This window comes from Brachypodium distachyon, chromosome 4 (assembly GCF_000005505.3).
Source record: "Brachypodium distachyon strain Bd21 chromosome 4, Brachypodium_distachyon_v3.0, whole genome shotgun sequence".
In the NCBI taxonomy this organism is placed as follows: Eukaryota; Viridiplantae; Streptophyta; class Magnoliopsida; order Poales; family Poaceae; genus Brachypodium; species Brachypodium distachyon.
This window is the reverse complement of record NC_016134.3, coordinates 24,897,599-24,910,386: the sequence shown is the minus strand read 5'-3', so window position 1 is coordinate 24,910,386 and position 12,788 is coordinate 24,897,599. Positions and strand designations below refer to the sequence as shown.

Below are 12,788 nucleotides of genomic sequence, written 5' to 3'. Positions count from 1 at the left end.
TTTCTGTTTGAACTTTTACTTTTTACTTCTCATCAGAAATGATGGGGCTCACTTAATGCTTTTGAGGGGCTGAAACAGTTTGGGCCCGTCTCAGATCGAATAGCATATAAAAACAGGAGAAAACATCAGAATTCCCTCCCGGTCAAAAATGAATAAATCAGAATTCACTAAAAACCTGAAAGAAACATTTTTAGAGCCATGATTGTCACTGAAATTCCAGCTAAATTTTACATTGAACATGACAATTACCTTCATTACCAAGCTATTGCCTAAACTGCTGTTGCAATGCTCTGCAAGTTCTTCTTCAGTAGGAAACAGGACTCCCCTTCTAGTACTTGCATCTCTGATCCTCCGAGGTCCTGCATTGGGGAACAAGTTCATGGACTTGTGTGGGTGATTGATACGCTACTGCTACAAAAGCGCGCCCCTTCTACAGTAGTGCAGGTCGGTCGATGAATCCTAGATCTTCTCCTCTCCTCCATCTGAAGATCGATGTCCCCTTCGACATCCCTGATTCGTGCACTTGAGCATTGCCATCCTTCTCATTATCTCTTTCCCAAACATAGTTCGTATAAGTATCAACATTTGATCATTACAAAAATTTCACAGTAGAGATAATTCAAAGTGTCACCTGCGCAAATGTGCAAGCCACGATGCTAGCTTTTATTGATAATAATTTGAAACAACAGCATATGTGCAAGTCACAGGAAACAAAACGCCACGCGAATAAACAAGCCCATAACCATCGGCCATATGCTGCTGCGCGCACACTTTACTTCAGAACGTAAATCACTTGCAACGCCGGCTGACGGCGAAATCGGAAAGCGGAAATGACTTGGACACCACGCCTGCTTGGAACCTGAGATCGTCGCCATCGCGCTTAACATCGCTGACGCCTAGACTGCCTCCTATCGATTGGATCATCAGCTTGAAGCTCACCCCGCCCAGCTCGCTAATCAGCAAGGACTTGATGTTCCCGTGTATGATGCTTCTGTACCGGAGCGTTGAAGGAGCCGTCCGGGTGAAGGACATAATGTCGAACACCTTGCGGGAGGATGCCCGGCGGGAAGCCGTACTTCCCCAGCATCTCGTATGCCGTTGGACTTGGAGCCGTGGAGTTGCTCGTGGTGTTGGTGGCCGAAGAGGCCACTATGGAGGCTGCAGCCACGAGGAGGAGGAGGAAGAGCTGGTTCTTGGCCATGGCCGGTGCTGGTGAATGGTGATATCTTGTCGAAGAAATGTGCGGGGATGATTTAGCGGTCCGTAGATGTCCGTAGTAACGGCCTAGCTATATGGTGGAGACAATTAAAATCTGCCGGTTACACAGTTTAAAGACAATTAATCCATATTTTTATTGTGATTATCCAAATGACGACACATATAAAAGATATTTTACGGTGCCTTTTTTCTACAAACTTGGTTAAAACGTAATCACTCCGATCCATATTAATTGTTAAAATATTACATGTATTTAAACGTTTTTTAAGTATAGATACATCTATATTTGAGCAGAGGAAGTAAAAAAATTCTTACGTGGACAAAAATAAGATTTCTTACACATTTAGGAACAGAGATAATGTGTGTATCAACAAAATACAATAATATACTACTCCTTCGGTTTCTAAATATAAGATGTGCTTTAATCTTTCTCTAAGTCAGTTCAATCAAGTTTATAAAAAGAAAAATCCACCAACATTTTTAACTCTAAATTGTTATACAAATTTCTGGGCCAATCGCTCATCCGGAACCTGCATGTCGTGGCAAACATGAAGCCGACTGAGTTTATGGACGAGAGATGAAATGAACACCACGAGTGTAGGACAATAGCCAAAATTTACCTTTTGGGGTTTTTCGCAAAAGGCCAAAACTGTCATGCGGGGAATGTTGACACAAGAGCTGTTAGAGTTAAGGAGTGAGTATTTCATACCCAATTTTTATTTTGCACTTGCATGAAATTAGTTTTAATTGCAACCCCCCGTTTTTGTAGTCTGCACCATACTCCAATAATTTAAGTTACACGCAAGGAGAAATCTTACATGAACTAATCTACTACTGCCTCCGATTCATAATAAGTGTCTTAGATTTAGTAGAAAGTTGTAATAAGTCTGAGACACTAGGAAGCTGGGTGTTACTATGAGACATATTGCCTCTTACCTGTAGGTTTAGTTCATATTGATTGTCTACAAGTTAGATGTAAAAACTCTTAAGTATATCAAATCTTCTCTTCCTATCATATCGGTCTTTTGGGATAGATGGTTAGATGGGATATCTTAACATGGTATCAGAGCCAAAGGTCTCGAGTTCGAGTCTCAATCTCCCCGCAATTTTCCATCATTATCCACACCCACGTCGGGCGTGGGGGAGCTTCTTTCTTTCCACATCCACGTCGGATGTGAAGGGGGGTGTTAAGTATATCAAATCTCCTTTTCCTATCAGATCGGTCTTTTGGGATAGATGGTTAGATGAGGTATCTTAAAAAAAACATCATAAAACATGCCTTTTGTGCAAAACCGTTAGCTCATCGATAGGTTTAGCTTTCAGTACCAGTATTCATATATTCCATAATTTAGATTTTAGTGGTTAAAATAGTTTGCGGTCATTTTCGACCCGAATGATAGATTCATAGTCGATGTAATTTCTGAATCAGCCATATTTTTTTTTGTGACGACTAAAATAATAGTATGAATGGTGCCCGCGTATCTGCGCGGGCTACTCCACTAGTTTCATTGAAAGTGGAAACCATTAACGGTACACTCTCTCTCGCTCTCCTTAATTTTTTTTTCAGTGCTACTATAGTCTGTAGTGAGATGTACTCCTATATACTTGTGCTGAATTAACTGAACTGAACCCATCTCTGGTTCTTTTTGTTGCTTGAGTAGTGCTGTGATAGAAAGCCACGCTTATTGCAAGTAGTGCCTTTTCAGGTCGCCGGCTCTCAAGGCCCTCCACCTGACGGAGTGCGTATACATCACCGACCAAGCGTTCATGCAGGCGATTCGTAGAACCCTCCCTTTTTAGTATGGTGACAACCTTACTGTGTCTTACTGTCTTGTTGTTGAGATTCAGATCGTTCCGATGTTTCGTAGGCATATTGGAGGCAAAGGAAAAGAGATGGAATGTTGGATTACCTGCAATGTCGACCGTCATGTACTACTAATTAATGAATGTCTAAGAGTAGTCCCTCCATATTCTGAAACAAATCTTCTTTCAGAAAGTCTGCAGCTAAGTTCTTTATCTTTGACCACTAATTAAGGCCATAAAAAACTTACATAGATACATGATGAACAGATAAGTCATAGGCGTTGTTCAAGTAGGAGTTACCTGGAGCGACGCACTTCAGGCAAAAATTAATGCTAGTTAATTGTTCCAATTATTCAATGATTTGCAGAATCCATATGTTTTGCTAGTTTAACCGGCCATATTTTTCATACACTTATCTGCAACATAATTGTCTCTACTGTATACACTACTACAAAACGGTCTATATGTAACGGCACATTAGTAACGGGTCCGGCGCGACCGTTACTGATGAATAATATCAGTGTCGGTCGTGGCCGCGACTGTTACTGATGAATAGAGCGAGGTCTGCCCGTCTCCGCCCAGCCATACATCAGTGGCGGTGGAGCGAGATGACCGCCACTGATGAACCATCATACCTCGTGAGAGACATCAGTGGCGGTTGCCTACGAGTCGACCATTACTGATGAGTGATACATCAGTAACGGTCAACCTAACGTGCCCGCCACTAATGAACAAAGCATATCAGTAACGGTCGATTGCAGTCCGACCGTTACTGATGTGTGATACATCTATAACGGGCTGGTGTTCAGCGACCGTCATTGATGTCGCCCCTGTTATCAGTAACGGTCGGCCATGTCACGACCGACACTGATGAGCGTCGCGGTTTAAATACACTGCACAGAGCCGCAGCTGGTCGTGCTGCGCGTCTTCACCGAGACCAGCTGCGGCCCCTTCTCCTCCAAATCCGGCAGAGCCCTGCCGAATTTCGCCATGGCGGCCGACTGGACCGGCTGCAGGTATCCCCTCCCTCCCTCTCCCTTCTTCCTCTCTTCCCCGGCCGGCCCCCATCTCCATATTCGGCCGCCGGACCCCGGCGAGCTCCATTTTTGAAGCTCCGGCCGCCGGCGGCCGGTGAGCTCCATCTTTCGAGCCCCAAGCTTCCCTCTCACTTGCGAGCTCTCTCTCCCTCCCGATCTCTCTCGCCGGCCTCTAATTTCTCTCCGAAGTTCCCCAATTTCAAATTTTTGAGCTTCGGTCGTCGGCCAAAATGCGGCCTTCTCGTCGTTGCCCGGAGCTTCCCTCTCTCTTGCGGGCCCTCTCTCCATCCCGATCTTTCTCGCCGGCCTCCAATTTCTCTCCGAAGTTCCCCAATTTCAAATTTTTGAGCTTCGGTCGTCCGCCAAAATGCGGCCTTCTCGTCGTTGCCCGGAGCTTCCCTCTCTCTTGCGGGCCCTCTCTCCATCCCGATCTTTCTCGCCGGCCTCCAATTTCTCTCCGAATGTTTATAATTTCGAATGTCTATAATTTCAAATTATTAGTTAGCTTCGGTTAATTAACACCTTAATCCCTTGTCAATGATTAGGCTAACTATTTTGTTTTGTTTGTTTTCTTGTGTATTGTGTTGTAGATCGAAGGACCGTTCTTGAATATACGCCAAGGAAAGAATCAATGCTCGATGGATAACCAAATGGACGGTCTTTTTTGGAGTCGCGAAAGGTGATATGGAACGAAAAGGACTTTTGATGATGCGTTGTCCATGTCACAAATGTGGAAACACATGAATGATGAAGCCTGAAGATGTTCAGATGCACGTGCTGGCATCGGGTTTTGTGGAAGGCTATTCTCGCTGGACTTGTCACGGGGAGGATGCCGTTGATGTCGGTAGCGGTAGCGAAGATGATGATGTCCTGCGGTATGATCTGGTGAATGATTCCGAGGAAGAAACAAGGGTCGATGAGAAGGCTAATGTGGAAGGTGAAGGACCTCCACGTGGCAGGATTGCCGAAATGCTAGATGACCCGTACCTACGGGAGCAGCTGAAGGACCCCAAAGATGAGGCAGAGTCTGCTCGGTTCAAAAAATTATTGGAGGACGCAAACACACCCTTGTATGATGGAGCTGGCGAAGAAAACAACGTGCTCGAAGTGACGCTCGAACTTTTGAGGCTGAAAGCAGCATCATGCTGGTCAGACAAGGGCTTCATGGGCTTGTTAAATTATCTTGCTTCGGTTTTTCCACAGCCAAACAAGTTGCCCAAGAGCACATACGAGGCGAAGAAGATTACATGCCCGTTCGGATTGGGTTGCGGGAAACATCATTCATGTCCAAACGACTGCATGGTATACATTGGAGAGTACAAGAACCATGAGAGCTGCCACATATGCGGTGCATCGAGATACAAGAAGAAAAACGCCAGAGCTAGCGAAGACGATAGGGAAGAAGTGATGAAGGGCAAGCCGACAAAGACGGTCTGGTATCTTACGGCAGGTGGCCGAGTTGAACGTTGGATGCAGAACGTTAAGGACGTGAGGTATCTCGTCCATCACGATCCAGCGCAGGCTGCATTCGATCCTGACGGGCACTACCGTGTGGAGAAACCTAGGGTCCTAAGACTTCCTGCCGATGGGACTCAGTGGAGGAACTTCGACACGGCATTTCCGGATTTCAGGGCAGAGCCCAGAAACCTGAGGCTCGGCCTCAGCACTGACGGGATAAATCATTTCGGAAACATGAACAACAAGCACAGCACATGAGCAGTGATCTTGTTTGTCTACAACCTTCCTCCATGGTTAATCATGAAGAGAAAGAACATCCACATGTGCATACACATATAGGGTCCAAAGCAGCTGGGAGCAGACCTAAATGTGTATCAGCAGCTAGTGAAGGATGAGCTGAAACAGCTTTGGAACCCTGGCAGAGGGAGTACTTCATGATGAGAGCAGCGCTTCTGACTTGCGTGCATGACTACCCCGCAAATGGAAATATTTCATGCCAGGTGACACATGGCTACAAGGCCTGTACAAAGTGCGGGAAAAACACGACATCGGAGAAGTTGCCCGCTTCATCCAAAATTGTGTACATGGGCCACCGAAAGTGGTTGGATGCTAAAAACCCTTGGAGGGATGACAAGGAAAGGTTCAATGGGAAGACGGAGCACGGGACAGCACCGAAGGAGAAGTCTAGTATGCAAATTCTCCAAATTGTGAACGATCTTGAGGTTGTCCCCGGAAAGGTTGCTGCGAAGAAATATAAGGAACCTGAAGGCGTCGTGTGGAAAAGGAGGTCCGTATTCTGGGACCTGGTGTACTGGGCACATTTAGAATGCCGCCACAACATAGATGTCATGCACGTGGAGAAAAATGTATGCGACAGCATGCTGGGGTTGCTGATGAACATTCCAGAGAAAACGAAAGATGGACCTGGAACTCATGTCTATCAGGAAAGAGTTGTGGGGCAAAGATCAAGTGTCGGCAGCCGACAAGAATGGTTTCGTGACGGTGACCACGCGGTGTCGTCTTGCATGTTACAACCCGTACAAAGACGAGTTGCATAGGATGTGCCAGTGCCTGCATGGCATTAAAGTCCCATCGAACTACTCGTCGAGCATCAAGCATCTAGTTGACATGAAGAGTCACAAGCTATCTGGCATGAAGTCTCACGACAACCATGTCATACTCACTCAGTTACTTCCAGTCGCAATCAGAGGTATCATGGAGCCACACGTAAGGGAGACAATCATGAAGCTTTCTGACTTCTTTGACAGCATCTCGCAGAAGTCAATCACCTTTGGACGATGCCAGATATTGAAGGATAGTATGATACAGATTCGGTGCGATCTCGAGATGTTCTTCCCTCCATCATTCTTCGATATCATGGTCCATCTAATGATCCACATATGCGATGAGATCCTGTCCCTAGGGCCCTCGTTCCTGCATAACATGTATGGTCCTGAACGATACAACGGGGTTCTGAAGCGGTACGTTCGTAACAGATCGCGTCCGGGAGGTAGCATCATGGAAGGCTTTAGGGCAGAAGAGTGTATCGAGTTCTGCACGGATTGGTTGGCCGATCAGAAATCAAAAGGTGTTCCCGAATCACGGCACAAGGGCAAGCTCGATGACGAAGGTGGCCTTGGACATACATACCTTAATGTCTATGGAAGAGGAAGGGAAGCTGACTTTGAAAGAGCACATTTGGTTGTCTTGCAAACTGTCCGTTGCTGCCGGCCTTATCAGGAAATGCACCTGGAACAACTGCGAAATGAAAACCCTAAAAGAGAAAAAGTCTGGATCCACTGGGAGCACAATAAAACATTCGCAGCGTGGCTGAAGAATTATTGGTACGGTAGGGAGACGACCAATGTATCAGAAGAGACGGTTGCATGTTTGTCACGGCAACCTGTTTACCACGTCTCTACTTGGCAATCATATGCGTTCAACAGCTATAACTTCTACACTGCGTCTCAGGACCGTAAAAGCACGTATCAAAATAGTGATGTAGTCATGACTTCTGAAACCGCGACCGACGACAACAGCAAAACCAAAGCGTTCTTCGGCGTTATCGAGAAGATTTGGGAATTGAAGTACTCGATCACAAAGATCCTAATATTCCGTGTAAGATGGACCAAACGTGACAAAGAAGAAAATCACAGGTTCACGACGATGGTGCTACCTCCTGAGATCCCTCGTGAACAAGTTGACGTGAGAAAAATCCCGGCAAAAGAGGAACCATGGGTCTTTGCTAAACAATGCAAGCAGGTTTTTTACATAGACGACCCGGCAAATAAAGGCCGCATCGTAGTAAGAAGAGGGAAAAGAAGCATTGTTGGAGTGGACGGAGTTACTTCTCAAGAAGACTACGAAGGTTTTCATGATCCGACGACCGCCGCAGATGACGAAGAAGCAGAACGCACGATATTAACGAGGAAAAGGAGAGAGAAAAGAAGAAGTGATGGGAGCGAGAGCGAGAAAATACCACAAAAACCCTACCTCAGAAGCAGTTCTGCGAGGAGTCAAGTTATGACTTACCGAAGGAATGAGAAGCACTAGTAGTCACATTGTAAAAATGTACTCGTACTGAATCTTAATGCAAACTTTGTACTAAGTGAAATTATGTGTGATCCATGTACTTTTGTGTATGCATGTTGGTACATGGCTTTATGTGATGAATTTTTTAAATTAAATTTAGCACAGATACTAGACAAAATGCATGAATTTATTCATCAAACTTTCGCTTTTTTTTAAATTGGTAAGAAGCTCCTGTAATTTAAATTGGTACAATACTAGAAAAATTGGTACAAAATACGTTCCTGTAATTTAAATTGGTACAAAATACGTTGATGTAATTTAAATTGGTACAAAGCTCAACAAGTATAGATGCACATCAGTAACGGTCGATTTCTGAACAAGCTCTCGTTCAGAAGAGCGCGACAACGAGCGACGGGTGGAAGAGAGTAACCCGCAGCCTTCTGAAACTCCCGCTAAGAAGCAAAGGAAGAAGACGCCGAGGGGGAGCCACAACTTGAAGGAGTTCTGTTACGTGGTCACCCGGCACTCTGAGAGAGGCTGCTCGGAGTCGCCAAAGAGGGCACAAAAGGCCTTCGCAACGACCTATGGAGCAGTTGCACGCAAGTATTGCAAGATCACCGACGAGTGGAGTGACATCTCTCAAGTCATTAGAGAAACGTGCATCGCGGACGTTGCAAGGAGGTTCCAAGTCACCGATGAGTGGCGCGAGCGATTCCTAGCAGCCGTCAACATAGCAGTCCGCAATGGACTTGCTAATTGGAAAACCACCGCTAGAAGGTGGATGGACAAACCGTATGAGATCATCAAGAAGAAATGGCCGTCGGTAACTGATGAGGCCGAATGGGAAAAGTTCAAGAAGGAATCGTCTGACCCTGCCTTCATTGCGAAGAGTGAACGCATGAGGGCGCTGCGCTTAAGGAAGCGCTTGAACCACAGGCTAGGGAGTGCAGGGAAAGAGGGGAAGAAGAAAGTTTGGCGCAAGCAGGACCAAATTCTCGAGGCGGCAGGCAGGGTGCCTCCAGTGCATGACATGCTGGAGGACCAACGTGCTAGAGAATATGCACGTCAGCACATGACACCCGAGCAGTGGGCGGGCATTGAGCCAATGCAGCCGCCTGTTAAAAAATTTACGGTAAGGGTTCACGTGCATTTAGTTGTTTTCGGCGTTAGTTATGACACTCCTGATCCATATAGACTCACGTCCTGTCTTATATGATGACAGGAAAATGCCCACAAATGGGAGGAGAGAAAGAGGTCAGAAACCTCTGACAACTTCGTGCAGAGCAAGAGGTGGGAGTCGGCTGTGACCGCCGGCTTGCAAAAGGCGGAGCACATGGGCCGTGTTCTAGGAGAAAGCGAAGGGGCCTGCTGGGATGATTATTTCCCGCCTGCTCCGAAGCGAAGCAGGGTCCAGAAAAAGCTCCCGCTTCTTCTGAGATAATAGAACAAGCTAAGACGGAGGCGCGAGAGCAGGCATCTATCGTGTCTCAAGAGGTGTCGCGGGAATATGCAGTGCAAGCCGTTCATCATTTGGTGTCGGCATTGGCCAAACACCACACCGCCCTTGGCGCCATACTCGGGGGAGGAGTGGAAGGTTTGAGAAATCTCCTTCCTCATCTTCCTCCTCTTCCCCCGCGAAAGAGCACCCCTTTGAAGAGCAGCGCCGCCTCCGACACACGTATGGAGGACGAAGACACCTACACCCCAGGTTACAGCCCAGCTCCTAACATGGACAACCCCCCCGCTAGCCAACCTTCCCCAAGCGAGGGCAACCGGGATAACGATCCGGGTCCGAGCGACAACATCCTTGTAAGCAAGCTTTTCAAACTCTTTTTCACTCCTTACCTTCATGAATAAAGATCTTACACACATATGCCTTCTTCTTGTTACGCGCAGGCACCGGTGAAGTGTCGTATCCGCGTTGACAAGCCTGGGAAGCCTGTAGGCGTCATTGGCTGCCTGATGCCAGACAATCATCGCCACTGGTGCACGGCATTCTCATGAACAACGCACAAGTGAGTGTGATGGTGGACTCCGTCGTCGACGACCATCAGGATTATGCTATCCCGCTACCTCCGAAGGAAGGCGTGGATATTCTAGGCGGTTATCCAAACTACCGCATTATGTGGCCTAGGAGCTTGGTATCTCTCTACAACCAGCGGCGGCCCTCTATAACTCGATCTCCCTCTGCCCAGAAAGGTACTTCTCATTTGCCGCTCGGCCTTTCCCCTAGGATACTTCCTCCTGTCGATGCCGGTGGAGATGAAGAGCGGGCAATGTCGATGCCTGCAGAACCACAGGTTCGGCACAGGCTGGAAGCATCCCTCCCACCTTCTCTCTCTTGGGTGCCGCTGAGTCCATGGGATGCCACAAGATCGATGACAAGTACAAGGCAGAGGAGCAGAAGGCATGGGACAGTAAGAGGAGGCATAAAAAGAGGGGGCGTGGCGGCAAGACCATCAAGGAGTCCTCCACTGTCACTCAAGATGAGATACACCATGTGCCTGACATAACTGGAGTCTGGGAGGACAATAGGCCTGACATTCTCATCAAGAACCCATATCAAGGTCAGAGATTCGAAGACGGATCTTATTTCGTGGCTAGGGAGTTCGACCGGGTGCTTCTTTACTATCCCGGAAGACCGATGGTCACCGAAGATTCCCTGCGTGCCATGTCCAGAGAGATGCAAGAGCTTCATCAGTTCTACATGCAAGCATCAGCTGGTTCTGAACAGCATGCCCAACAGATCAATGTTAGAATCCCAAAAGACTATGCCTTCTTTGACCAAGAAACAGGGAACATTCAGAAACGTCCTATCACCTTTGGTGTGGAGTACAACGAACTGTTCCACCTCTTCAATCGCCAAAAGCTTGATATCAACCTCTTAAGGCTGTGGTCTACCTACCAAATAAGAGAACTGCGGCGATTGGAGGTCAAAAAAGTAGCCATTCTAGACTCCGCGATGTTCAACTACGGTGACATCGGTCTTGAGCCTGAAAAGGATGCCTCAAGAACCATGGCATCTAAATACTTGGTGGCATGTCTCGAGAAATACGCGGACGACGACTTCATCCTTTTCTTCCTTAATTTGGAGTAAGTTCAATTTTATATATGGAACCGGTTGTTTTTTCTAATTCAGTCTTTCTTATACACCCTTAGATACTAAAGTTTGTTTGTTTTGAAAACAGAGACCATTGGGTGACACTACTCATTTGTTTGCCTTGGTCCGTGGTGTACTACTTCGATTCACTGCTTCCGAAGAAGGGTGTTCGAGGTAGGTTCTGGAAACCCATCAAATCACTAATTAACACTGCCTGAAAAGTGACGACCAAGGAAAAACTAGCTGGTAAAGGCTATAAAGCCGAGCCTCACCATAACCATAGGTTCCCTTGCCAGCAACAGCCGCCCGGCAGTGTGTTCTGTGGCTACTACTGCTGTCACATCCTTATAGAGAATGCCAGCATGTTCAAGCCTGAGTGAAAGGGGTCAGTCGCGGCGATGGAAGAGTACTGGTCGCCCCGAATGACAATGGGACACCGACCTAAATGGGTCGTCTATAACATTCAAAGGGAGTTCGCCCATCTCATAAACAATGAGGTCATCAAGCCTAGTGGGGACTTCTTCGAACGCGTGGAACAAGTCGTGTCTAGGGTTCACCCACGACAATAGAGTCATTTGTATTCTTTATATGCTTCCATGAAATTTTAACACTTTGTAATTATGCTTGTATGAAATTTTGACACTTTGTAATCAATGTCGTGAAGTGAGATACATTTGTATTCTTTATATGCTTTATATGATGCGGCTTATATACATTTGTATGATTTAAGTGATGTGATGTGATGTGATGTGATATGTTGCGGTTTTATATGTATTTTTCTGCGATGAGATATATTTTTCTGTGATGAGATACATTCTGTATATAATTTGTTGTGCTGTATATAATTTGCTGTGTATTTCCTGTGTATTTACTGTGTTTTTAATTATTATTTTAAATACCGAAAATGTATCAGTGTTGGTCGCTCGACCAACACTGATGCGGAGACGCGACCGTTACTGATGATATATACATCAGCATCAGTAACGGTTCCTGACCATTACTGATGTACATATACATCAGTAACGGTCAGTGCGACCGTTACTGATGATGGGTATCATCAGTAACACGAAGTTAGTAACGGCGGCTCCGACCGTTACTGATAACCGTTTCTGTAGTAGTGATATGAGGCTGCTAGAAACTCCATCCTTAGTTCAATCATCTCTCCCATACTTCGGGCAAGGTATCACAATCTAGCAATGGCCAAGAACCAGCTCTTTCTCCTCCTCCTCGCAGCTGGCTTCGTCGTGGTGGCCTCTTCTGCCACTCCTCCCACCACGAGCAACTCCACAGCTCCAACGGCATACGAGATGCTGGGGAATTACGGCTTCCCTCCGGGCATCCTCCCGCAGGGTGTTCAATCCTACGTCCTCAACGCAGACGGCTCCTTCTCGGTGTCCCTCCCAAGCGACTGCGAGATCGATGTCGATGGCTTTAAGCTACGGTACAAGAGTAGCATACACGGGAACATCAAGTCCATGCTCATTAACGGGCTGGGCGGGGTGAGCGTCAACTTGGCAATATTCCAATCGTTAGGCATCAATGGCGTTGAACGGAGCGGCGACAAGCTGAAATTCGAAGCAGGCGTGGTATCGAAGTCGTTCGCAGTTGATATCTTCGCCGTGAGCCCACGCTGCAACTGA

The 12,788-nt window shown here is 46.7% G+C and overlaps 1 protein-coding gene across 1 annotated transcript; it reads left to right on the top strand.

The window, feature by feature from the left end:
* Positions 1–12,344: 12,344 nt before the first annotated feature.
* Positions 12,345–12,788, top strand: LOC104585015. The gene has a single exon (XM_010240900.1). The coding sequence runs from the start codon at positions 12,345–12,347 to the stop codon at positions 12,786–12,788; it is 444 nt and encodes a 147-aa protein (XP_010239202.1).